Below are 23,799 nucleotides of genomic sequence, written 5' to 3'. Positions count from 1 at the left end.
GTCCTTTTTATAGGTAACTCTAATTCCTTACATTCAGGATTTCCTAATGCCCTAAGAATCTTCTCAGAAAAGACAGGTTATATTTGAATTCCTTAGCACCATCTTCCACATGGTCTGCACTTAGAGTTAATTAGGGTTTTAAATGCTGAATTTGCTGTAAATCCTGCTTTGGTGGTCTAACTTGGCCTACAAGGAGGTCAAAGAAGAAAGAGATTCTTTGATGCAAGCTGGCTTCCTTTTCAACTGAGGGGAAGATCAGTTTGTGTTTCATTTTAATGAAAGTATTGCTACAGTTGGATTTGTATTCTAGTCATGCAGTTTCATGGGGTGGTTCTCTTTTATCATTCTTAACCCCTTAGGTTGGTAGCATTTTCCAGACAGCCAACTAATTAAACGAGTTAGGACACTCTCTGTAAGTAGTATACCTCCACAGAATCCGGAGGTGAGAACACTTGTCCATAGTCACAGAAGGATCAAATATAATATGTTTATGTAATCTATGCTCGTGATGTTTTAGAGTTTAATGAAGGAAAAATTCAAATTGTGCATAAGAGCTTAATTTGGAGCTGTGCAGTACTGCACAGATCTGTACATTTTGGGTTGTTTGGGTTTACATGTGCCTACACTAAATGATACCTGGCTGGTCCCTTTTTGACTTTGCTATGTGATGGTGTTTATCTGTTTACAGTAGTGCTCAAAGTGGGCTACATCCTCTTTCTAAACAGGGATCTGGACCACTGATCTTGCTAAAATCACTTTATTCAGTGGGACTGATGCAAAATGACCTTAGAGCTACCCTGAGGGTGCATATGAGGATTCCTTCGACACAGGGGATCCTTGCTTTCTGCCAGCTCCTCTGACACAAGGAATGAGTTGAAGCTGGATGGAGAAAGTGGAAGAGGTAAGAGATCATGTGCAGTTCCCTCTGCCAGTTCCCATTTGGTGGTGTGATCCTTGTTAGTTCATTGCACCAGTCACTCTGCGAGAGGCATAATGTAGCTAACCTTTGTCTCCGTCAGCTGCATTGAAGGTGAGTTTGGTGCATCTGACGTTTGTGACTAGAGAATATGTAATCTCTGACCTGAAGCCCTTACTGGTTGAATCCAACAGAAAGGCAGACTAACAGAGGAAGTGAATACACCATGCCTTTTTTTTGTAAAATGTGTAAATCTGCAAGTCTCTAGCCTATCTGTAATTATCTAGATTTTTTTTTAAGTCGTCATGTCATAAGTGGGTCTTCATGGGGGATTTGAAAGTAGAGCGCATAATCCCTTCACAAATCATCTGTGTGCAAGCATTCTGAAAATAGGGGGCAGGATAGAAGAAGTTGGAGAGATGGCTGTGAGAGGACTTGAAGAATGGGTTAATTAGGGTGATGGGAGGACAGGAGGTGATGCAAAGTGATAAGGATGGCTAAGTATGGAAGGGATATTTATGTAGAAAACTTGAAGACAAGGACAAGAAGCTTGAATTTGGTGCCTTAGAAAAAGGGAGCCGTGCAGGGTATGGTATGGTTATCAACAGGCTAGGAAGGTGATGTTGATTTGAATGGAGACCAAAAACTACCTTAAACTCAAATGTGTGTTTAGTAGACAGGTATTGTCTTTACTGTCTTTGCTGCAGCGTCAGCAAAGAAATTACATGCTAGTCCCAGAGTATTGCTGATACCATTGGTACTGGTTCATGCACACTCTTTTCAGCATGGCATACTGCTATGTAAGTTGAAGTTGTTAATGAGTATATCATTTGATAATGACCTCTTCAGTCTAGCAGACAAGGGTATAATAAGATCCAGTGACTGTAAACTGAAGCTAGACAAGTTCACACTGGAAATAAGGCATATGTTTAACAGTGAGGGTATTTAACTGTGTCAGTTTCACTCAGCAGTAGAGGAGGCTTCCAGGGTCCCAGGCAACTCCACCGTGTGTATTGCTTTGGGCTGAGGATGCAGAGCTTCCAGAGTCCCAGGCCAGCTGGCTCCACAGGCTTAAATTTTAGTTTTAATAGTTTGGTTTACAGACTGCCTGCTGCAAAGTCAGGTCTGCCACGCTTCGCCTCTGTGGCAGGGAGCTTGGAAGCCTGTAAAATCCTGGTTCAAGCTGAAGCCTGCAGCAGAGCCCTGTTTAAAGCCAGGGTTTCCAGGTTTTCAGCTCCACTGCCAAGAGACTGGAAGCCCTGGGGTCCCTGACCCTGGGATAGTCTGCATGGCAGGACTGCCCCAAAGTCACAGACCCTGGAAGCTCAGGATATCCAGCAAGCCAACCAGGTGTGATGTCCAGCAACCAGAGAGGTTTCTGATGGTTACCTGTGGTTTGGCAACAGTTCTTCTGTGAAACATTTTGGATTTTATGAATCTGCACTTTCTCCAACAAAACTGTTTTGTCAGAAAAATTCCTGACCAGCTCCAGTCATGACTTATGTACTCTCAGAATTTTAAAACTTTTTATAATTGCAAACTTTTAAACAAACTCTAGAAATCCTCCTTGGAGTGATTTCATATGTCCATTACACTGTGTGTGTATGCACATCCTATGCACCAGAACCTGAGAGTTTTCCTTAGAGGTGCCTGTAGGGGGTGACCATGCCTGTGCTCTGGCATCCCTCATGCTTCAAGCCAGGGTATAAAGGGTGAAGTAATCCCACCCATCCTTTGGGGGTTTTTTTTACCGTTTTTGGTCAGTGGCTGGAGTGTGCTCTCAGCTCGTTCCTTCTGTGAATGTGCTATTATGGTTAATTTGTTGGGTGTTAGTTATACACATTTTGGGCCCTTTGACTCCCTTTTCTTTTTTCTTTTATATCCATTGTTCACTGTCAGTAATCAGTGGACTCTGGGCCCTCACTGGTACTTAGAGAATCTGTGAAGGTCCCCTGGTTTCATCCACCACACCAATCAATTTATTGACTGGTGGTCTTTCCAAAGCCACATGCTCATAAAGATAAAGAGAAGCGCCACACTTTGAATGTTTGTCAACATTTTATCTGAACAGAACCAAAGCCTTTTCAGGTCTCCTCACAGCTGTTCATCTCTTACATAGAAGAAATGAGAGGGCATCCTGTAACAGTGCAATGATTGTCCAAATGGATCGCCAGGTGTATTACTATGTGCTACAAGATCAAATCTGTCACACCTCCTGAAAACTCTCTGCATGTTAAACAAGAGCACACTCAGCTCTACAGCATTTGTGGGGAACATCCCTGTTGTGGACATCTGTAGAATGCCAATATGGTCTTCAGTCCACAATCTTGCTAGACTGTGCAATTACAGCCACCTCAAGAGAAGACATGATTGTGGGGAAAGCACTCCTGCAGTCCTCCTTCTAATAAGACTTTTAGCCCCTCCTCTGCTGGAAACTGCTTGGAGTCACCTGGGTAATGGACATATGCAATCACTTGAAGAAAAACAGGTTACTCACCTTTTGTAACTTCTTCCTGATGCGTTGCATGTTTCCATTACAATCCACCATCCTTTCCCAACACACTGGAGTCTTTCATCTAAGAGACCGGTATGAAGAAAGGAAAGGCTGGGTGGCTCTGCCCTTTGTACTCAGGGCTTGGAGCATGAAGGCCGCCAGGGTGAAGGCACGGCTGCCCCTGCAGCTACTGCTAGGAAAAACTCTCTGGCATCAGTACCTGAGATATGCACATTCCCCTAGTGTAATGGACGTATGCAGTTCATTTTGAAGAACAGCTACAAGAGATGAGTAACTTTTTTTCAGATGTGCTCCCACTAACCAGGGCAATACGGTCTGTTAAATTTAGTGCTGTCTAAAGATGCTTGACCTCACATGCTTTCACCGATTCAGAATTTTTAGCTTTCTTGCTTGGCAAAGTGCACCAGCCTTCATTATGCTGAAGACATACTCATAAACGCTAGTGAAACATAGTGCTTTCCATAGGGTGATTTGTTACATGTCATTGTTTTGTAATACTGTTTCAAGAAAGCTCTAAAAGGGTCCTGTTTTAAATAGGAAATTTTGCAACATAAGGGGGTGTGTGCGCAAAATGTATCTCAAACATATTGATAGACTCTGTGGATCAGTGCCAAGCTTCAGATGCTCTATAGTGGTTGACATTGTTAGCATGCTGCAGTGTTTCTTGTTAAAGGAGCTAATGAATCCAAATGTCAAGACCCACAAAATGGGAAGAAGAGGACACTATATGCCTTTAATCATTTATGTTCCTTTCTATTTTTTTGTTATTAGGTTTTACAGAAAATATTTGTGCTATCACCTATTAGGTAGTGGCTAAATAGAAAAAATTAAAAAGATAAAACTACATGTGCCACTCCTAACACACAAACTAGAATCACAGCTATTCTTCCACCGGTGATCTATTAAGTAAAAACAAAACAGCCCTATTTAAAGGAAAAACCACACATCAGAACAAACAGTTAACTGAATTCCAAATAAAATAATTTAACCTTATGCAGACCTCTCACTCCATCAAAAGCATCCCATCTTTCTTACTCTAGAGAATTTTGTAGTTCTACTGGCTTTGCTAATCCAGGATACCCAGGTAGGAACAGTGGCAAAAAATGTCCCCTTCCACCTTCAGTTGGGCTGGAGATCACAGGTAACATTCTTAGCAGGAAAAACTGCTGAGAATATGTCACACCAGTGTTCTTCACTCTCTTGGTGGCTCCCAGTTTGCTTCCTTAACCTTGTTCTTCCAAAACCTTGTTCTTGACCTTTAAGGTGCTCAGTATGTTGGGACAAGCTATCTCACAAATGGTCTCTCTATCCATGACCTAGCAAAACTGTTATGCTTTTTGGGAACAGTGAGTGCCCAGGATGATGCTCTCAAGAACTGTAGTCAGATATTCTCTGAATGTTCATCTTTGAAATGACCTACTGGAAGAGATGAGACACAACCCAATCCTGGTTGCACTATGCATTGAAAATAAACCAGGCTATTGCATAGACATTTTAGAAAATAATTGCAATAAGAAACAATCCACCTACACAAAGCAAAGTTAGGAGAGGTAAGATCTCAGCTTGTTGATTCTACTATGGACATCTGTGTGCAATTGTTAATTATTTCATATAATACTCCAGGTCCTGGGGTGATGGGCACCCTGTCAGGCTTTGGGTTCTAGGCAGTAAGGCTTGGTGGTTGGAGTGGTGGTTGAAGCTGGATATAGAGTTGGGACTGGGCCAAGGGCAGCCCATGGGTCAGAACCAGGGTCAGAGTCCATAGGCAAGCCAAACCAGGATCAGAGTCAGGAAGCGGGCTGAAGGTCAAAGTCAGATTGGAGTGAGTCTCAGGTTCTGGGCATCAAGAGATGAGTACAGGGCTCAAGTGAGTCAGGAGCAGGGCTGGAGCAGGATCAGAATGGGGCAAGGACAGAGCTGAAGCTGGCTGAAACAAGGCTTGGGCAGGGACAGGATTGAGAGCAGGCTGGAAGCCCAGGGAGTCTGAAACACTGTGAGGCATCAACTTGCACCTCTGGCAATGAGGGTGAAATATCTGTCTTGGGGTCATCTTCCTTCCTTTTTCTCTCTTCCCCCCCCCCCCTTGCCTGCAGGACTGGCAACTGTGTTTAAAGCACACAGTAACTTGGAAAATATTAGCAGGAATGTTATTAATTTAGACCTGGTCCACACTAGGAAACTAGGTCAGAATAACTACATTGCTCAGGGGTGGGGAAAAATCCCCATCCCCATGGGACAAGACCTACCACTGCGAGCTGAGCTTTTAGTTTTTTGTTTTTCATTTTATTTCATTGTATTTCACATTTGCAAAAAACACAGGGCTCTACTAAGTCTTGTATTATTTTGTGCAGATCTGACCATGATTAGTTATCAGAATGAAGCTAGTCTTTATACCCTCTCTTCTGCATGGCTACTCATGTGTTATCTTTTCTTTTTAAAACTTTGTAACTAATAATAAAAGCCACATCTACTTCAAAAGAGAGAATGGCTAACTGTCTTTCAGATTTTGAATCTGATGTAGGATAATTGTAGGTTGCCTTTAAATAAGTGGGAACTTCTGTATTCCAAAAATGAGGCGAAGTCTCTTAGGAATTGGTCTTGCTTGAGAGTGAGTGTTTGATATATCCCATGCAAAGAGAACACAAGATTGAAAGAGAACATTTATTAGAACATGGGAAAAACTTTGCTTATAAAAAGTGCAGTTGATGAATCACCATAGATGCTATTTCTTGATTCACACATCTGTTGAAATTGGCAAAAAAAATCTTGTAATGCACATTTTTTCCTCTCTAGAGAACGGGAGGGAGGGAGGTTTATATTCTTGGTTACTTTTAAGAGTTTATTGCCAACAAGTTTATCACCTTAAATTAATGTTTTTTGACTATAACTGATCTGTTTCATATTTAGTGCCTGAAGATAACACTTTTGTATATATTACTGTTGCTTACACCAAAAGTTACTATGAGGGAAACAGAGAAAGAGTTTGGTTTTGTCAGGTTGTTTATTTTGTGCATTTGATAGTATTTGGTCAATTGCACTATCATTCGTTTCCCCTGTCTTCTGTGTAGGTCTTAAATTCATTAACAGGAGAGAGAGAAACTTTAACGGAAAGTATGGTTGTAAAACCATAAAAATGAGCTGGGGAACTCAGGCAAGTGTAGTATGTGAAAATTCTTTTCACCAGATGTCATGTTGACAGTGTTCCCATAACAGAAACAAGAATAAATGTTGCTTCTACGAGAGATGGTCCCTATTATATTCCACTGAGAGATGTGTGCATGCGCCAGGTGCCCACAGCCAGAGCTTTTCAAAGTAATAGTGTCTGAACATGCACCCTGGCATTGCCTTGTGGTTTCACCCGAGACAAAGGGCGAAGCAGATCGACCATGTCTTCAGTTCCTTCACACCGCCCAAGATCCACATCAGAGCTTCTTCCTTTTTCTCTCGTCCTTCGTGATGCACTTTCCAGAAAAACTGCTTTTTTATTCTTGTACATAGTTCAGATTTTACTGATTTTAGTAGTAGTTTCAGTGTTCATAGTAATTTTTCTAGGATCAGGGATTTTGGGACATTGCTTCGGTATTTTCCCACCGATCCTGTCTCCCCCGCCCCTGTGTCTGGGCCCTGGATTATCCTGAAGACACCAGGATTAAAGGTCGGCACATCCTGCCTTTGCTTGTTTTTGCTCAATGACAAGCACCAACGTTTTCTGTACTGCTTGGGGGAAGCCCACATTGCATCCAGGTGCAGTATCTGCCTCTCCTTCCCTGCCTGTGCCCAGGAAGGCCAGGCCCTACGTCTTAAGACACACCTCATAGAGGTCAATATGGGGCCATAGCCAGATCCTGAGCAGTACATCATGTTCACCAACCTGAGCAGTCCAGGTGTCCCAGTCCAGATCTGTCAGTACCAGCGCTATGGATAAGGCTGCAGTTTAGTCACGGAGGTAATGGAAGTCATGGAATCCAAAGACCTCCGTGACTTCAGCCAGCACTGGCTGGGAGCTGCAGGGTCCCATGCCATCTGTGGAGGCAAGGAGAGCCTTGCAGCACCTTGACGCCACTCCGGGCCACCACAGGCAGCCTGGGGTAATCCCCGTTTCTCCTGGTAGCAATGGGCGGCAGAGGGTGATCCCCGCTGTGGGCGGTGGGGGTAATCCCCGCTGCTCCTGACTGCCATGGGCAGCAGAGGGTATCCTTGCCACTCCCCACCCCCGGGAGCAGCAGGGAGCACTCAGCGGCAGGGGGAATCTGCCATGCTGGGCCACCGCAGACAGCAGGGGGGCCGCGGCAGGGGGGATCCACACTGCTCTCATCCACCGAGAGTGGTAGGGTATATCCCCGGAGCTCCTGGCTGCCGCGGGTGGCAAGAGGGACCCCTGCCATTGCCAGCAAAGCAGGAGGCAGGGGGGACCCTTGAACCTTGGACCCCCTCCCCCTCCAGCCGCCCAGGCTACCCATTTTGTTATGGATATTTTTAGTAAAAGTCAAGGACAGGTCACAGGCTTCCGTGAATTTTTCATTATTGTCTGTGACCTGTCCATGAGTTTTACTAAAAATATCCATGACAAAAACAACCTTAGCTATGGATACCACGCTGGGGCCTAGCCATGAAACCCAGAAGCATGTGCATAAGCATTGTAGTAAGTGTTCCTCCAGATTAAGAAAGAGGCTGCATTGTCCATGAATTCTGGGCAAGAAGCAGAGGTGCATTCCAAGGGTCACAAGAGTGGGAAGAAGTCTCATCATTCACTGGATCTGCTGGTCCAGGTTCCCGAACTGCACAACTTCCTGCATCGGCTCTGCCGGCACAGCGTTAATCATTGGTACGGAACCATTATACATCCTTGCATGCTTGTATTTTAGCAAATCCATTTCCTCACTTAATAGTTGGAATTGTTTTTTAACCAAGAAAACTAAAGTAAATAAAATTTTCTGAAAGTGTTGTTTTGGCTTCATACTTTATTGACTTGCAAAATCCAGATGAGTAACCCCAGAATTTTGCTCTTTAGGTCAAAGAGCTGCCTTTTAAAATTTAGGTCTCTAGGTAAAATATACATTGTGTTAATAAATTTATTCCATGCGACTCTGCCAGAATTTGTCCAATTTAGAAATATACATGTATTATTTAATGCTGGATTACTTCCTACAGACTTGTGTGTTTGTAGTCAGGTTTAGACTTCCACCTAGAACTAGTGTCATTTTGTTTTTATACTGTTTTAAAAAATGGCATAGCTGTTAATTTGTCAATTTATCACCAGTTTTAAAGACATTCTATCAGATTACTTTGCATTGACTTTTTTGGCACTGGTGATGGAATTCTATTTCTGAGGAATTTAAGTGAACTGAAATTAGTACTCTAATTTTCAATTTTATTTTATTTTTTGGAATGCAGAATTTGATAAAAATGAGTAGCAAAGAATTGGTTGGTGTATAATGCAATAATTATATTCCATGTACCATAAAACAGGAATGATACAGCATGTTGATATAAAGCCTCATTTTCCTTTATAAAGTGGAAACATATTAGTTATTGAAGCTCTGTAAATTTGTTTTATAAGAAGTAGGAGAATTCTACAAGCATTTTGTTTTCACTTAGTTTATGGATTTACTACACAATTACTTAACAGCAATGTCTCTGACAAACGAACCTTCATTTGCTTCAAGAGAGAGGCTCCAAAATACCGTAACAGATTTTTTTTTTGTAGCTTCAATCAAGTCAAATAATAAATGTCAATATATGTAATATGCAGTGTTGTAGCCATGTTGTTCCCAGGATATTAGCGAAACTAGGTTAGTAAGGTAAAAACTTATTATAGATGTAATAGTAATTTTAACCACTGTGAAGTGAGGCACAATACAAGAGAACAGTCATAATTCAACAGTATAGCTTTTTTGAATTTCAGCTTTGAATTTAGTACTAATATGCATGATGCTCTGAAATAGAAGCTTGTTTTTAATTTACTTATTATAGCATTTTAACTATTTTACTTCAGATACAGTCTACAGCATAAGTCATCCCTGGGGTTACCACCTTTCTAATTGCTGGTAACTGGGCCCCTGAGGCCCCACCCCTGTCCCTCACTCCTCTCTCCCCTCCCCTGTCGCTCACTGGATCATCTCCATTACCTCCCTCTCCTCCCCCCAGCTGAGCTCCCTCTCCTCAGGGACTGGGACAGGAGCTGCTGCTATCTGACAAGGAGCCTTCCAGCAGGTAGGAAGTGGCCCTGGCTGAGCAGGAGCTGGCGCAGGTTAATGACCCGTCGTGTCCATCCACCTCATGGTAACCAGACTTTTGGTGTCCAGTCAGTACATCTGACTGGACACTGCCAGGTCCCTTTTTCAACCAGACTTCCCAGTTGAAAACCGGGCACCTAGCAACCCTAAGCATCCCATCAGTGAAAATGGGGGGTGGGGGGAGAAATAGTGTTTTAACAGTACTGAATGGATGTTGCTTGCAAAATTCCTCATTCCCAAGGCCTTGCAGCTTTCTTCAATTTGTGAGAGAGGAAAAGGTCACTTAGTTCACGTTATTTACATCGGTTTGAGTGTGACTGGACTGTTAACTGGAAATGCAAATAATAGTATGAAGCTGCAGGTTTTTAAAAGTAGGCCTTCCCGTACACATTCTGGCAGCAAAGTTGCTATGGAAATGACGCCTAGATTTTTTCGACTTGCATCCGACATGTAAATGCTAATGCTGTTGCAGCAGAGGGATGATGAATTTACTGTAAGATCTCAGTTTGTCAGAGCATAATACAGTAACTTAAATACTTTGTTCCATTTAGTATATATTGTTTATGTATATTGAGTCAATGCAGAATTCATTTGCATGAATTATGCATGATGCATGTGAACATTATATTTCAATCCCATAAAATGCAGGACTTGAAATATACCAACTTTGAAAGAAATACACTTAAAAGCGCATAACCATGGTTCTCGGTGTTAGTGAAACCAGCTATAATTTCATGACTCTGAAGTATTTTCACAGCATAGCAGTCACATGATGAAATCATCAGGTATTGGTTTACAAAACTGAAATGTTAATAAAATGGAAATTGAAAATATGTATAAATACTAAAAATGTAAAATGTGGTGGGAAGTGAGACATTTGAATCTCCTCACAGTAATCACTACGTGCTGTGTTAGTGGCTATATTTTAATTATCCTCTTGGCTGCAGATTTACAGCTATTTAAGGAGAGGTTGTTTTTAGGGTGTGGATTTTTGGTTCTAACAAAGATGAGAATGACCTCCTCAAATATGTGCACTAGCCTAGCAATGATATGACCATATTTATATCTTGATTTACTGTTTCTTGTTGCACATACATGGGATCAAATCTTCCTCTCAGAGAGATCAGTGGGTTGATGTTTCCACAGCTAGTAGAATCTTCTTTTGAAACCTCCTCTGCTTGACCTTGTGTTCTAGGTGTTGCTGATCTGGCTGTTGTGGGAAGGGTCTGTAGACATGCACTTAGTCACTGTTCAACCAGTGGCTGGTCCTATATCTAGGATACAAATTATGTTATATGCTGTTGGCTCAAGGTCTCCTGCTCAATATGCCAACACTTAACAGATTCCTAAGTCTTCCATCTTCCAAAATGTATTTTAAAAATAGAATTTGTAATATATCACATTATGTACACCCTACAAATCTCTCCTCCTCCTTCCTATTTGTTTCTAGCAGTTAACTTCAGTATGACACATTAAAAACCAATTGCACTCCTCCTTTTCCATATTGAGGTAAAATTTGAAACATTGAGAAACAAAATATGAAAGCCAGCAAAGTGGTAGTCCACAATACACCGGAGCAAGCCAGTACATTCAATTATACAACGTTGACATCTTCCAGGAAACACCTCCCATTTTCCCCTCATTACCAAAAGTTGTATTATCACGTGTCATGTTGTCTGAGAGCCAGATTGCCCCCGTATGGAAAAACTTGTGGGAAGGATGAGTAATGGAGATGCCCTTACTGCATTTTTCTATAACTGGCTCCTTTGCTAGAAGACAGTGGAAAATGGAGGTTGTGGATTTTGGATGCCATGCTCCCTCATGGATCCATGAGACGAGGAGGAAGGGAGACCCATGCTGTCTTGTAGGGGTGGCTGCTACTCTGCTGGTTCCCCTTTTGCCTGGAAGCAAGATCCAGTAAAAGAACCATGCTGCCATTGGCTGGGTCTCCTGGCAGCTGCTTAGTAGCAACTACAGGAGGAAACCTGAAGGAAGGTACAGCTCCAATCTCTATTACCTCCTGCCTGGATTTCAGCATGGAAATGCCATGTTTGTTCCCCTCATGCCCTGTTTCTAGAAGCTCATAGACCCTGAGTGGAAGGATATTCATATAGAACAAGTTTTGTTTTTGTTTTAATTTATTTTTTATGTTTAGCTAGCTATAATGATTCTATTATGTCTCTCCCCACCTCCCGAGATCCCCAAACTACAAAGTATTGTAGACTTAATAAGTTAAACACTATAAATGCACTAATTACACTATACTTCTGTTTGGAAGAGCTGCTTATATTTTATTTTCCATCATTCTTTTATCATTACTTGTATTACAGTGGTACCTACAGGAGCTGTTGCCCAATTGTTTTATTCACAGCACAGTGTAATAAAAAGACAAGAATTTTCAATCTTGGTAAATGACAAAGGTGCAGCAGGTTAATGAAACAAACAGATAGGTAAGGCTCTTGGAGAGAAGGAAGAGTTAGCTGTAATATGTATAATAGGAGTAATAAGGTGCTCAGGTACTATGATCTTTTAGAACTAGCAAAGGGACTGAATGAATATGAGTCTAACCTGTCTTTTTTTTTCTCTCTCTCTCCCCCCCCCCCTTTCCCTGCTCCTTCCCCCTCCCCCTCCCAATTCAGGTAATTTCTATAAAGAGTTGGCAGGAAATAAATGTGTGTGAAGAAGTTTCTGCATGAAGACTGTCTGTCCAGTAGCGATTACCTGACAACATGACTTAGCATATGTCCTCTCATATTGAATTGAGCCTTAAAAATGATTAGGGTTACATGTTAACTTTAATACACTTCTGATGAATGTTCTAGAAATGAGTTTGCATCGGCAAATGGGTTCTGATCGGGACCTGCAGTCTTCTGCCTCCTCGGTGAGTTTGCCTTCAGTTAAAAAGGCACCAAAGAAAAGAAGAATTTCATTGGCCTCTATCTTTCGGAGGAAAAAGGACACAAAACGCAAATCTAGGGATTTAAATGGAGGGGTGGATGGAATTGCAAGTATTGAAAGTATACATTCGGAAATGTGTACAGACAAGAACTCCATTTTCTCCACGTATACCTCTTCAGACAGTGGAGGCACCTCTATCAGCAAACCGAGTGGAGACTTCATGGAGTGTCCCTTGTGCCTTTTGCGGCACTCTAAGGACAGGTTCCCAGAAATAATGACTTGTCACCATAGGTCTTGTGTGGATTGCTTACGTCAGTATCTCCGGATAGAAATCTCTGAGAGCAGAGTTAATATCAGCTGCCCAGAATGCTCTGAACGATTTAATCCCCATGATATTCGTTTGATATTAAATGATGACATCTTGATGGAAAAATATGAAGAATTTATGCTTAGACGGTGGCTAGTTGCAGACCCGGATTGTAGATGGTGCCCAGCTCCAGACTGTGGGTAAGAGTGCATTTTTGTTTTGTTTTTTTCCTTTTCCCATCTGATCTGGTGGGGCATATTGAACTTCTCTATGTAGTAAAACCACTATCACCAAATCTCCCCCATCATCTCTCTACATTGTTTGAATTTGTAACAAGTAAATTAGAGTAATTCTAATGTTGTAATCATTTCCACATTATTGTTGACAAACTCTTATCCTCTAACTAAGAAAATTTTGGTAACAAATTGTTCTAGTTTGTGAATAAGGTGTATATAAAGCAAATCAGGTGACAAAATAGCTAAGGTAGATGTATGGAGCTCTAAGTACTAAGTGTAAGGCTATTTAAAAGGAAGGATGAACTGTTACACCTTAAAGCGCTGGCACTTCAAGTGCCAGTAGCTAGGAGGAAGCAGAATTCCCTTAAAAAGTAAACCAAAAACCCTGCCAAAGACACTCAGATATTGTGGAGAAGGGTGAAGATATTGTGGTGAAGGGTAACAGTGTAAAACTGTGATAATTCATTTGTTGTGGTAATGAGATCAAATGGTTTTAGTATTTTTTTTTTACAAGTTACACTAAGTACTTCCAACAAAGTAATGTACTGAGTTAAAAATAAGCTAAAAAGCATTATCGATATCTAATACCAACCCCTCCCCCCCGGCAAATATGCAAAGTCTATTTAATTCTCTTCACCTGCAGACAACAGTCATCTTGCTGTTGGTTGAGACACACGCCAGCTGTTAGCGCTTCCAGGCACCCGGTTTTCAAGCGGAACACCTGCGCAAAAAGGGACCCTCACAGCTCTGGTCAGCACCGCTGACTAGACTGTTAAAAGTCTGGGCAGCGGGGCTAAGGGAAGCTCCCTGCACCTGTGCAGCTCCCTGAAGTGGCCAGCATGTCCCTACGGCCCCTAGGCGCAGCGCAGGCCAGGAAGGCTCTGTGCGCTGCCCTCACACCGAGCGCCAGCTCCGCAGTGCCCAATGGCTGGGAACCTGCGGGCGAGGGTAGCGTGTGTAGCCCCCTGGACGCCCCTGCGCCTAGGGGCCGCAGGGACATACCGGCTACTTCTGGGAGCTGCCTGAGAAAAGCACCACCTGGACCCTGCATTCCTCCCCCGCCCCCCATGTCCCAGCTTGGAACCCCCTACCAGAGCCCACACCCCGTCCCGCAGTCCAGAGCCCTTGGCCCCAGCCAGGAGCCGCCTTCTGTACCCCAAACCCCTCATCCCCAGCCCCACTCCAGATCCTGCACCCCTACCCCCATCTCCAGCCCTGAGCCCGAGCCTGCATCCCTAGTCAGAGCCCTCACCCTGCAACCCCCTGCCCCAACCCTGAGCCCCCTCCCACACCCTAAACCCCTCATCCCTGGCATTACCCCAGAGCCTGCATCCCTAGTCAGAGCCCCCAGCCCTGAGCCCCCTCGCACACCCCAAACCCTTCGTCCCCGGCCCCACCACAGAGCTCGCACTGCAGCTAGAGCACTCACTTCCTCCAGCACCCGAACCCTCTGCCCCTAAAAAGGGAGGAAGGCTGGCAGAGGGTAATGAAAATAGGATCATGCAGTTATATGTTTTCACATGGTTCCAAATAGTGTTTTTTAAAAAACAAAACAAGAAAGCTATCCTCAACTGATGCTCAGCCAGGCCACCATCGGTTATTTGATTTCCTGTAGGCCTCCTGATAAAATTGAGCCTCGAAAAGGGATTTGAAGGAGAAGAGGGTAATGGCCTTACAGGTCATTCTAGAGAGAACAAATTCCGTGCATGGAAGAAGCTGACAAATGGGTGGACAAAACATGGGATAGTTGATAGAATGGAGGCAGTGTGGGTGACATGATAAGTTAAATAGAAGAAGGGAGGGGCAGATTTGTACAGAGCCTTGAGACCAAAGACAAGAAGTCTGCTTTTGGATACAGTGGTATAAGGACAGAAAGTATTTAATAGTTTATGTATGAAGAAGTACTTCTCTCTATGAATTTTCAGATTGCTGTTTCCTCACTAGAATGAAGTATTGTAGAACTTTGCTAATTTGCATTTGCACTAATTCCATACCAATAATTTGTACACAGTTTTATCAGGCTTTTAAGCAAAGATTTAAGAGCAGAAACAGAACTGTAGCGAGAGTGTTGAACTAGCAGCACTGCAGCATATGTGCTCGTGGACTGTGGAGCATTATTATAAATAATTAAAGTTCAGCAGGGCGTTTCTTATCAAATGATCTTAGTACATTCTGTGATGATGTATCCTTGATTGATTTGCTAATTCACAAAATTTATTTATTGAGCACTTGTAACATGCTGTAGGTTCCTCACAGAGCAAAGACCTTTTTGTTGACCCAAAGTGTCATAATTTAAAGTCTAAATGGCACAACATTCTGGGTGTATAAACAAGAGGGGGACAGAGGAAGAAGGATGCAGGAAGGAGCAAGGAAGGATAAGGGTAACAAACCGTAATATGACAAAATAAGTAAAATAGTACATACAGTGGGTGAATTTACACTAAAAATGTTGCCAAAAATACCTCTTGTAGGAATTCTAGGCCCTGATCCTGCAAATATTTATGTGCGTGCTTAAATGTGAGCGTGTGAGTAGTACCATTGACTTGAATGGGAAATCTCATGTGCTTAAAGCTAAGCACATGTATAAGTGTTTGTAAAATCAGAATCCTAGTGTAGGCAAGTCTTCATCAGCTCTTATCCATCATTGGTTTAAATCTGTTGAAAAGCAGGTTTTATGGACACAGTGGTAAAAATGTATCTAGCTATAGGAGCCTTATTTATATTGGAGCTCCCATTAGTTGTAAGCTTTACAAAAAATTCTTAGGGTAGGCAAGTTTCTTTTAAAAGTATCTTGCTTTTTTGTTTCATCCCCTTCATTCCCTCCCATTTGGATTGTCCAGTTTTGTGATAGTTTCTCAGTCACTACTGCAAGCTAGGGCTGTGCTTGTATCTTAACTTTTTTTTTTTTAATTAAAGTACAATCATTGATTTTAAAATTTGCTTGCATCGTAAAAACTTAGCAACTTAAAACAAAAAATTGTTAAATCTGATACCTATAACTTTATATTCTGTACTTCTCTCAGTATGAACAAGGACTAGAGTAGCTTCACATTTTTGTTCTCCTGCACTACCATGGTGTTACAGTTGTAGGGGAACATGTACATCCAAACAAATTATTTTCATTTTTTTAGTGTTATGAAAACTTTTTTACATTCTGTATAAACCCTCTTTTAACAAACAACTGAATTTTGGAATTTAAGTATATTTTAGAAGAACTTACTTGCTTTGCAAATTTAATCGGGGTATTTTCCATTTGGAGTCCCTAATTAATTCTGTCACTTTAAATTTGTATCAACAGTGGGTTTTATAAAATTTATACTTTTTTTTTTTTTAAACTGAGAAGTGCCATTTAAAAACACACACATTTAGGGTGTTCACACAGTCTCATCCTAATTTTGTTTATACTGATGTATAAACAAGAAACATAACTTCATAACTAGTCATAAAAATTTACCGTACTTTGGCATGTACACTTTTGTAGTGCTAAGTGTTTTCATATGTTTTTCTAATAGTTTTTTTTATAAGAATACAGTATCTTTTGAGCCTACCTAAGTTTGTGTGTTTTATAGGTGGTGCTACTAACCCTACCTGTTAGGTTTGTCTGACAATTTTCATTATAAGACCCTATTTTCAGTGGTTTATAACTTTATCAAACTTCCATCGTTTGGGATAGAATTTTCCATGCTGGGTGTCTGCCTCTGGTAGAATATTTTTAGAAAATATCAACCAAAACAGTTCAGCTATTTCTGAGAAAAAGTCTGGTGACCTTTTCTTTCAAAATCTTTTAGTACCCCCCATGCTTTGGAGCAGGAATTTGATATTTGACAGAAGGGGGGCAGGGTGACCTTTTGTGTTAGAGATGTGCCTTTTGCTATCCAAGTGAAACTCTCCCAAATTTTGGCCAAATCATCCTTTTTAAAAATTGCATTTTACACATGCTCTGTAGAGACAGTCTAGAGTTTAACTGCTAAAATCTCCAAAGATTGCATCCTTACATGGTCCAGCATCTCTCAGCTTGTGCTAACCAGATGGCACTTGTGCCATCCTCAAACAGCAACTAAACATGCCCGAGCCCGGGGCAACAGACTTCCTTGAAATGGTTGCTCTGGGCAGGGATGGGGTCCAGGCACTGGACCTGTCTTTCCTGTTGTCTCAGTGCAGGACCTCCTTCACTTTGCTGGCCCCCAGGCAGCAGGAGGCGTAAGCAATCTCATTGAAACGCAGAGGAAAAACAAGGTGGACCAGTGTAGCAGTAAAGAGTAAATTTGGAAAAGGAGTGTGGTTAGACTGGGACGGGGGGTAGGGAGAGAAATTGGGACTGACTGGGTGGAGAGGCTGGGACTGTGAGCTGGCAGGTGAGAGGACGGTGGAACTGATTGGACAAGGAGACTGGGAATCAGGAAAACTGGGATTGGAAAACCAATGAGGAAAATTGGGTGGAGACTTGGGGACTAGTTGGCTGGAGTGCAGCACAGATTGGATGAGGAGCTGGGAGAAGGGGCAAGACTGGGACTGGCTGGAGAAGGAGACTGATAGTATTAATGAGTGTGTGAGAGGGAACAGAAGGCAGTTCTGACAATGAGATGGGATACAGGGAGAGAATGGGATTGTCTGAGCAGAGACTGGGACAAGAAGACAGGAAGTGGGGGATTGGGACAAGGAACTGATCAAAAAAGTCTTATGGCCTGTGTTATCCAGGAGGTCAAACTAGATGGTCAGAGGTCCCTTCTGGCTTTGGAATCTATGAACCAAGGAGAGGGCGTGGGCAGAAGACTGAAACTGGATGAGGGAAGTAAAAGAGAGAATAGGCCTGGGGGCCAATGCAGGGGAGCGAGGACAAGAGAGACAGATCCAACAAAGACTTGAGAAGGGGTTGAAGGGTGGGTGAAGCTGGAGCCAGATGTAGGGAAGGGGAGAGACTGGGCATGAGGGGGACACAGATTTATACAGCAAATCCAGAATGGAAGAGTGGGACTGGTTGGACGAAGGGTTTGGGATGAAAAGCCTGAGGAGTGGAGATTGAGATTGACTAGAGAAGGAAAACAGGACTGAGATAAGGAGCCATGGTGGGTGGGAGGTGTAAGAGAGGGTTGGGGCAAGGGAGAAGGGCTCAAGCTGGAGGGTAAGGGCAGAGGAGTCGTCTGCCCACTAGACGAGTATACTCCCATTCAGAGCCTGAAATGGGACTAAAGATTTCTGAATCTCACCATTTTTCTGATGTCAGCAAATATCTGTGAAACCAACTGACTCTCCTCCCCCTCTAGTGCTGGTCCACATGCAGAATGACAGCCTATTATTGCTATCAGTTACTCAGCTCAAGTAACAGAGATCTAGGCAGTGGATCCAATCTTGCTGATGGATCATGTGGGTGGCAATATAATGCTAGATGATGGAATTTGTTTTTTCAGTTTGCTTTTTTTAAAAAAAAAACTTGGGACATTTTGCACAATAAACTGTTAAAATAACATTATTAAGGTTACACTGTAAAGCACTCAAAAGTTTTTGGAAATGCCAGAATTAATGGGTTGTGATAGTAAGTGATCATATAGAATATCAGGGTTGGAAGGGACCTCAGGAGGTTATCTAGTCCAACTCCCTGCTCAAAGCAGGACCCAGTCCCCAGACAGATTTTTGTCCAGATCCCTAAATGGCTCCCTCAAGGATTGAACTCTCAACCCTGGGTTTGGGAGGCCAATGCTCAAACCACTAAGCTATCCCTTGCTCATTAAAGACTATTTTTTCCATGTTCATTGTGCCGCATTGAGTGCAGGATGGACCTGCTCTGGGGATGAATCAGGGTTGTGTAATAGTGTGGTGTCTGTTGGACTCCTGCCTCATTTGTTGCAAAAGTTGGAAGATGTGTAGTGAATGAAGTGAGAGGTTTTAGCTGAATCCCTGCCACTGCCAGACTTCCTATGGGATGCTGGGCAAATGACTTAAACCATCCTTTTTTACAGGTGGTCACTAATGGTATGTTCCCCATTTTTTGGTGCTCAACTTGATACCCAGGGGTCTGATTTGCAGAAGTGCTGAGCACTCAAAGCTAAAGCTAAAATCAGTGGGAGCCATGCTTTGAGCATATTAAATACTATTTAATGCTAAATACTCTGAAAATTCAGACCCTGGGAATCTCAAATTTGGCATCCAAATTTAATGGATTCCTTGACCTTAATCACTTTGCCTCTTTTCTCCATCTGTAAAATGGGGATAATACCATCCCCTCACCTATTGTGCGTTGTGAAGATAAATTGATTGGTGTTTGTGAAGAACTCATACTATAGTAATAGGCACCACAGAAAAACTCAGGAGGAACTTAATTCTGTCTTTCATAGCAGGATTTGAACAGTGTGCAATAAATTAAGGCCAGGGTCCACACATTGAACTATGAGGGTAACACAAAATATTGAATAGCTGCTCATTAAGTGAGCACCATCCATTCTGTGCACTGAGTAAGATGAGTCTTGTGGGAAAAATAGTATGTGACTGTGTAATTAAAGACTGTATCATAATACCTATGCACTAAGGCAGGGGTAGGCAACCTATGGCACGCGAGCTGATTTTCAGTGGCACTCACGCTGCCCGGGTCCTGGCCACCGGTCCAGGGGGCGCTGCATTTTAATTTAATTTTAAATGAAGCTTCTTAAACATTTTAAAAACCTTATTTACTTTACATACAACAATAGTTTAGTTATATATTATAGGCTTATAGAAAGAGACCTTCTAAAAAGGTTAAAATGTATTACTGGCATGCAAAACCTTAAATTAGAGTGAATAAATGAAGACTCGGCACACCAGTTCTGAAAGGTTGCTGACCCCTGGCCTATATATCTTTTCAAATCTGGGCTTTGCCCTATAATTCCTAACCCTGGCACACATTTGCCCCTAAAAGAAAAGTTAAATTTCTAAAAACACATTAACTTAATAGATATCTGAAAAGGCAATTTATCATTTCATGTTTGTAGGTGTTGCATCAGTGTGTCAGACATGCTGGAGTATTGACTTTACTTTTCCCCCAAGAAGTGATTGCTGCAGGGGACTATGCCATACTGAATCCCTGTATTATTATAAATCATGTTTGTTTATTTTAGTGCTTAGGGACCAACTGAGATTGGGGACCAGTTCTGATAGGCACTGTGCAAATAGAGTAGTAGACTGTTCCTGCCCCAAAGAGCTTACACTGTCAATAGATAATACAAAGGGTAGGGGAAGGAGCTCTAACCTACAAGCAAAGTGCTTAGTGTGATGATGGCAAACATAATGTTAGCACTATGATTGGTTTTTTTGGGGGCAGAGCTGAGAGAGTTCAGGCAAAGCTGTAGAAAAATATTTTCAGTGCTTATCTGTCCCTGCTTAAACTGTTCCTACAAGAGTTCTGCCAGCTTTAGTTTCTGCCTAGCTCCTCCCTGCAGTTTTCCCCCAAACTCTGCATCTGTACTCATGCCCCTGGAGGTGTCTGCTCTGCACAGTTTTGGATCTGAGGAGGTGGGTGGGGTGACCTTAGCTAGGGGCCCCATTCTTCCCCAGTACAACAGTACATGCTTAAGCTGCTTCTGCTGTTGCCCTACTAGCTTGTCTATAGATATTATTTTTGTATTAACAAAAATCTTTCTCCCACCCCTTTTGATCATTTAAGATATGCTGTGATTGCTTTTGGCTGTGCCAGCTGTCCCAAACTTACCTGTGGGCGTGAAGGCTGTGGTACTGAGTTCTGCTACCACTGTAAACAGATTTGGCATCCAAACCAGACCTGTGATGCTGCTCGCCAGGAAAGAGCCCATAGTCTGCGCCTGAGAACAATTCGTTCTTCATCTATTAGTTATAGCCAGGAGTCTGGAGCAGCAGGTATTTATGATCGTGTGTCTCTGTAGAATGTCTTACTAGTACAATTACATGATTAATATTACCAAAGAAATATGTGATGACTTAATAAGCACCAACCCTGTTGCTTTCTTTTTTTGTACCAGTTTCAGAACCATAAAACATTAATACAACTTTAGATTAAATTAAAAAAAAAAGTGCTGAGTTTTTCTAATATAGGAAATTTTTGGTTTTCAGTAGTGGTAAAATCATGAGGGTGTAGCGCTGATGGCTTCAATTGTTACAAGCCTTTTTAGGATTTTTAAATCTTGAGTTGTTTTATAGTTTTAAAAATGCAGTGAACTTGAAGTCAAGCATTCTTGAAGTACTGCTGGTTGACTGGAACCACTCTCTTCCCAATTGTATAGCTTCCACAGCTGAAACACATTTTCCCCCCCCGCCGTGGGTGGAATTTTGACAAGGTTTATAATACTGGTATAAATAGATCTGAAAAAGCAAAATGATTATTGATTTACCGATACCCACACCTGTATAAGAATGCATAAACTGTTCCTCCACGTGAGGGATATATCAAGGTAATTTCTGCTCGTCAGTAAAGGGCTTCTACATTGGCCAGCCAGAAATTAAATAACTCAGATATGTGAAAATTAAGTCTGTTGCAACTATTACTGAGTAAAAGGAAGGTTTGACTAATCAGTGAAGCAATATTTTGATATCACTAAGAGTTGCCTGTTTTGTCCGACACAAGCTTTGTCAAACGAAACTCTCTTGCTCGTTTCTCTCTCCCCAGCTGACTCTTCTCTCTGACTGGAGTAATTAGACATATGAGGGGAAAGATTGTGTTCTGTGTCCCGTTATGTCTCCCCGATTCTCTGACCTAATCCTAGCCTAGGGGCAGCTCTAACTTGTACAGTTTGCATCTGGTCCCCTAGAGATTTCATGCCAGTTGGGAATTGATAGCATGCACCATACTCTCATCACTCCCTCTTCCTGTGCACCAGGGTATGTGGGTGTAGGAGCTGGTTCTGCTGACTCAACACCTGCTCCAGACTCTCCCACACTAGGCATGTCTCCAGCAGAGGGAATCTGCAGGAGTTTTCCACTGCCCCATTTTCTCCATCAAAAGCCTACTGTACTACACCTTTCTTCTGCATCAGCAGTTATTTTGGACCAGCTAACCAATGGGACGTGCTTTAAAAAACTAATATTGCTACACAGGGGTGATTTATGTTGTTATGGTGAGTGAATTGTTTGTCCTGTAATTCTGAATCAGAGTAACAGTCTGGGAAATAGTCCAGAAATCGCACCAGAAAGAGTTTTGTCAATATGCCATATCTTGTCTTTCCTATCATTAAAGTTACCCTTTGGGGAACTTTCATTTTTACACTTGTCAGTGACCGAAATAAACCCTTAGTGATATTTTCAGTATTAAGCTCAATTAGGAGCATTAGACAGATTCTGATTTGTCTGTTTGTGTAACAAATATAAATGTATCTGCTCTGGGGAGCAAAAGCATTAAGGGGAGGCCATGGAGTGGAGTCAAGAGCAGAGGAGTGAAAAAGAGAACAAAAGATATGGAATATTTAAGGTGAAATGCATATTAAGTATGAAGAAGACATAAGGGTTGGGACTCATGAGTGAAGATTACAGAAGTATGAAATGTGGATTATATGCAAAGACTGCCTGTCATCATTCATGTTTATTAATGTGCCTGTTTAATATCTAACTTACGTTTTATTGACTTTGAAAATCTTTGTGTGTGTGTGAAGCTATTGATCTATCTAAATGTGATATATTTGTCTATATTTTAATTTGTTGTGATTAACTCTACTTTATTGATGGTTTGTAATGGTCATGACCAAAAACCACCTGCAATTAAGGATTTAGTAAAGCATATTTATAACAAAGATTGAGAGATGTCTGCGTCAGAACTATTGTGATCAGTCAAATATCATAAGTATTTCTTGTCTGCGTTTAGATAAATTTCACTTTTTCAAAGAAATAGTATGATCTTCATGTTTCATTTTAAACAGCTGATGATATAAAGCCATGCCCACGTTGTGCTGCTTACATAATAAAAATGAATGATGGAAGCTGCAACCACATGACCTGTGCTGTGTGTGGTTGTGAATTCTGTTGGCTATGCATGAAAGAGATCTCGGATTTGCATTATTTAAGGTATGTTTAGGAAAAATAGTTATAGTTATAGATTATCTGAGACAAATATTTTCTCATTTTATACATTCAGCATTTTACCTACATCCTGTTTCCTGATTTTTACATTACTTTGCTTTTCCCTGTTTTGACTTCTTGTTTAACTTCATGAGTGACTGGAGTGTTATACTAGTGCAGACTGATTTAAAGTTCTGCTTGGATGTATAAATGTTCTGTGCTAAAATATCTAGGGCCAGATTGTCCGGTCAACCAAAGGCCATCTTGTGTCTCAACAGAATAGAGAATTAAGCCTCTAGTGTAAGGTATGAGAAATAGAATAATTTTTTTTGTCATGTAGGTACTTAAAATAGTCACTTTGTTCATCTTATTTCAGAAAATAAAAATCAAATGTTCTCTCACTTAGTTTCAAGCTCAGAAAGATGGATGCAGCACGTATTTAGTGTGACAAAATGAAATGGTGTAGATGTTCATAATAGCTACTTTTACTGCAGTTCTAGTGCTGACCATTTATTTTGAGTGTTAAGTTGATATAACTGGAAGTTATAGTTTCCATGTGAAAGTGATAACTTGTGTTAGCACTCAGCAGTACAAAATGTTATGTGATATGATTCATAGTGCCTTTCAAAGGACATTGGAGCATCTGAAAGGTCTTAAAAATAGTTTTTAGACACTCAGTCGCCATCTGTGTAACATTAATT

The 23,799-nt window shown here is 41.7% G+C and overlaps 1 protein-coding gene across 12 annotated transcripts in view; it reads left to right on the top strand.

Moving 5' to 3' along the window:
- RNF19A (ring finger protein 19A, RBR E3 ubiquitin protein ligase) overlaps nt 1–23,799 on the top strand; it is a 102,186-nt gene that overhangs the window by 46,807 nt on the left and 31,580 nt on the right. For 9 of the 12 annotated variants that reach the window (XR_005594033.1, XM_039524390.1, XM_039524391.1 and 6 more), the window contains 3 exons: nt 12,307–13,072; nt 20,742–20,950; nt 22,960–23,104. Coding sequence is in view for 11 of the 12 variants with exons in the window: in XM_039524390.1 (XP_039380324.1) it covers nt 12,477–13,072; nt 20,742–20,950; nt 22,960–23,104 (950 nt within the window). In the remaining variant the exon portion in view is untranslated. Of the gene's footprint in view, nt 1–725; nt 902–11,997; nt 12,118–12,306; nt 13,073–20,741; nt 20,951–22,959; nt 23,105–23,799 lie in introns of all 12 variants that reach the window. The other 3 variants (XM_039524386.1, XM_039524387.1, XM_039524388.1) reach the window with 2 other exon arrangements.

Source organism: Mauremys reevesii, linkage group 2, assembly GCF_016161935.1.
Source record: "Mauremys reevesii isolate NIE-2019 linkage group 2, ASM1616193v1, whole genome shotgun sequence".
Classification (NCBI taxonomy): Eukaryota; Metazoa; Chordata; order Testudines; family Geoemydidae; genus Mauremys; species Mauremys reevesii.
This window is presented reverse-complemented; position numbering and strand designations above follow the sequence as displayed.